General features: G+C 45.1%; 1 protein-coding gene across 1 annotated transcript in view; it reads right to left on the reverse strand.

Annotated features, from left to right (window-relative positions):
- Positions 1-2698: 2698 nt before the first annotated feature.
- The window catches only part of LOC139379279 (protein kinase C-binding protein NELL2-like), a 109306-nt gene continuing 108522 nt past the window's right edge, over positions 2699-3482 (reverse strand). The window contains exon 20 of the mRNA XM_071122081.1: positions 2699-2740. Within this exon, the coding sequence (XP_070978182.1) occupies positions 2699-2740 (42 nt within the window). The remainder of the gene's footprint in view (positions 2741-3482) is intronic.

Here is a 3482-nt window from a genome sequence, read left to right on the forward strand (position 1 = left end):
CGTTACTTTTTTAAATTCATTTTTTTACTTTATTTTACTAGGCAAGTCAGTTAAGAACAAATTCTTATTTTCAATGACGGCCTACCGGAACAGTTGGTTAACTGCCTTGTTCAGGGGCAGAACAACAGATTTGTACCTTGTCAGCTCAGGGATTCGATCTTGCAACCTTTCGGTCTCTAGTCCAATTCTCTAACTACTAGGCTACCCTGCCACCCCAACCTATGTTTTTGTTCACCTGATCACAAACAGCTGATGTGTTGTGCATTGAAGTCCACAAGCAAAGGGAAAAGGTGACAGAAGGAGAGCGCATAGGTGCGAGAAGGAATACAATGTGGCTGCTATGAAAGTGAATTGTGTTGACATGTGATCATGGGTGTGGATTCATTCCACCGATTCTGTTGAAAAACATTTAGCAAACGGAATGAAACAGCAATAAACATACTTGAATTTGTCCAACTCTTGTTTTCAAAAGTTTGCATCAGCTAGATGCAGGCAAGAGTGTGCAAGGCAATATTGAATGTGTCACTGTCTGTCCATGTGTCACTGTCTGTCACCTCGAATTTGTCTCTCGACCTGTGTGCACCTACATTGTAAACTTTCACTCATAGGCTAGGCTCCATCAACTTCATGATGGGAATAGGGAATATTAGAGTATCATGTAGGAGCCTAAACCTATTGCTGTTACATTGAACTGGGTGAATGGAATATGAATGACAGTCATCCAATATGCTGTCATAGAAATAAGGCCATCCTCGCTCATCTTAAACAGCACCGACCACCACTGCCCTATACACCCCCCCCCCCCCCCCCCCCCCCCACACACACACACACACACACACACACACACACACACACACACACACACACACACACACACACACACACACACACAGTCAGTGCCAGTACTCCTCAGTAAGAGGCGGAATATCCTACCACCTCACATTTGGTAGAAACTAAAGTTGACTTCAGATTTCAGCCAGCAGCACCACCCTGTATCCCACTGCTGGCTCTGATCAGTCCTGGTCAGTCCCTGGATGGGAGAACAGATGCTGCTGGAAGTGGTGTTGAAGGGCCAATAGGAAGCCCTCTTTCCTCTGGTCAAAAACAAATGTCCCACTGCCCAAGGACATTGATTGGGGATATTGTCGGATGGGACTTTAAACTCTCTGTGGTGACTAAAGATCCCATGACACTTATCGTAAGAGTAGGGGTCCTAACCTCTGTGTCCTGGCTAAATCATTCCCAGCTTCTAATTGGCTCATTCGTCCCCACCTCCTCTCCCCTGTAACTATTCCCCAGGTTGTTGCTGTAAATGAGAATGTGTTCAGTCAACTTACCTGGTTAATGAATACAATGCATTCTAGAGTGTGGCAGAAAAGGGCAATGTCTTTGAATACGTCTTCTGATGAAAACACAACATACAGTCCTGAAGTCTGAACGTTGTCTGTTTCATACCCAGGCAGAGGGTAACAAAGGCTGGTCTCTAAAGCGGATTTGGGTCTATGGGCCTGGATCACAGTACGGTAAGATTGTGAATCAGAAAGCCATAGCAGATGCTAACAGAGGTTAGCGTTGGCCAGAGCTATAATCTGCACAAGAGCCATTACTACAGTCTTAATGGCCTTAGAAATGTAGTGATGGTGGGGATGAGGGTGACAAAGCTGACACATATGGACCAGGCTTGATACTGTTCAGCACTGGAGGATTCAATCATTTCTGCCGTTTATCCACAATAATACTGTTGTGGATTAGAGAGTTAAACCAACAAATGGTCACCAGGGAGGAGAGGAGAGATAAATGTGGGCCAGCGTATCCCAGCCGTGTCTATGGTGGCTGGTACTGAGATATTTCACACATATGGACTTACTCCAAGATGGGATTCAGATCTACTGTACACAGATCATTTATGAGAGAGAGAGGGAGAAAGAGAGAGGGAGAGAGAGAGAGAGAGAGAGAGAGAGAGAGAGAAAGAGAGAGAGATTCAGGGGTTAAGGAGAGAAAATATGTGATGGAAAGAAAGAGAGATGACAGCGTTAAGTAAACAGCACGTGGATCAGTTTGTAGCAGCACGTGACATGCAGTGATACACATATTACACGCATAGAGCTTTTTATGGCAGCCTCCCCCTCAGCTCAGCTCCATAGGGGAGGAGTGGAATTATAAAACAAACCGACATCGCATACAGAGAGGGAAAACCAGTCCCCCTTTTTAATGGACATCTTTATTTCATCAATACACGATACCAAGACATCAAATAAATTCAATTCAACCCTGAACAAACAGTCCATAATACAGAACCAAACAACACAACTGAATGTACACAAAAAGGAGTGGAGAAAGTCCAGAACATTACTTTTCACAAATACCAAGGTCCTTTTCCTTTACAAAATGAAAGACGGGCAGAAAGAGGTGAACACTGAATACAGATACTTCTGTAGGTTTCTTTACACAATCAGAAGAAATGACTTTATTTCACAACATCCAATACCATCCAATATTTACCATCCAATAGTCTGTCGATGGGTACCAAGGGTTGGAGTTGGGCTGGCAGGCCATATATCCAATTGGAACGGTGGGTTCAGGTGGTATTTGGTATAAAGATGTTGAAGGTTTGGGGGAGGGGTTTCAGTTCTTATTAAAGGTGAGACTGTACAAAGATAGATGCCTTGTAGAGCTCGCTCTCACTGTCTGAGCCAGACTAAAGGCACAGGGGGTCCACTGAACAACAGACATGTCCGTTCTAGAGAGAGAGAGAGAGAGAGAGAGAGAGAGAGAGTGAGAGAGAGAGAGAGAGAAAGAGTGTGTGAGAGAGAGAGAGAGAGAGAGAGAGAGAGAGAGAGAGAGAGAGAGAGAGAGAGAGAGAGAGAGAGAGAGAGGGAGACAAAGAGACAGAGAGAGAGAGAGAGACAGGGAGAGAGAGAATGAGAGAGAGAGAGAGAGAGAGAGTGGGAGAGAGAAAGGAGACTCCGTCACTCGAAGCAAGGAACATTCAATTGCAATGTGTGCATTGTGTGTGTGTGTGTGTGTGTGTGTGTGTTGGTTATTATATCCTTGTGGGGACCTAAAATCCCCAGAAGTCCCCACAAGGATAGAAGAACATAATGTGTGTGTGCTTCCTTAGTCTTTCAGCACTCCTGTCTAAAAAGGAGTTGTTATTGAACTGAGGTTGTTGTTTCTGTCTGGAAGGCCTTGGACGTTCTATGTTCTCTAGCTCCTCTCTTCTCTAGCTCCTCTCTAGCTCCTCTCTAGCTCCTCTCTAGCTCCTCTCTAGCTCCTCTCTAGCTCCTCTCTAGCTCCTCTCTAGCTCCTCTCTAGCTCCTCCAACACAGACAGAGAGCAAAGAAGAGGAGTGTCAAATACCTTGCGCCTGGCAACTCATTGTGTGTGTGTGTGTGTGTGTGTGTGTGTGTGTGTGTGTGTGCGCGTGTGTGTCTGTGTGTGTTGGTTCTTCTATCCTTGTGTGTGTGTGTGTGTGTGTGTTG

Source organism: Oncorhynchus clarkii, chromosome 21, assembly GCF_045791955.1.
Source record: "Oncorhynchus clarkii lewisi isolate Uvic-CL-2024 chromosome 21, UVic_Ocla_1.0, whole genome shotgun sequence".
Lineage (NCBI taxonomy): Eukaryota > Metazoa > Chordata > Actinopteri > Salmoniformes > Salmonidae > Oncorhynchus > Oncorhynchus clarkii.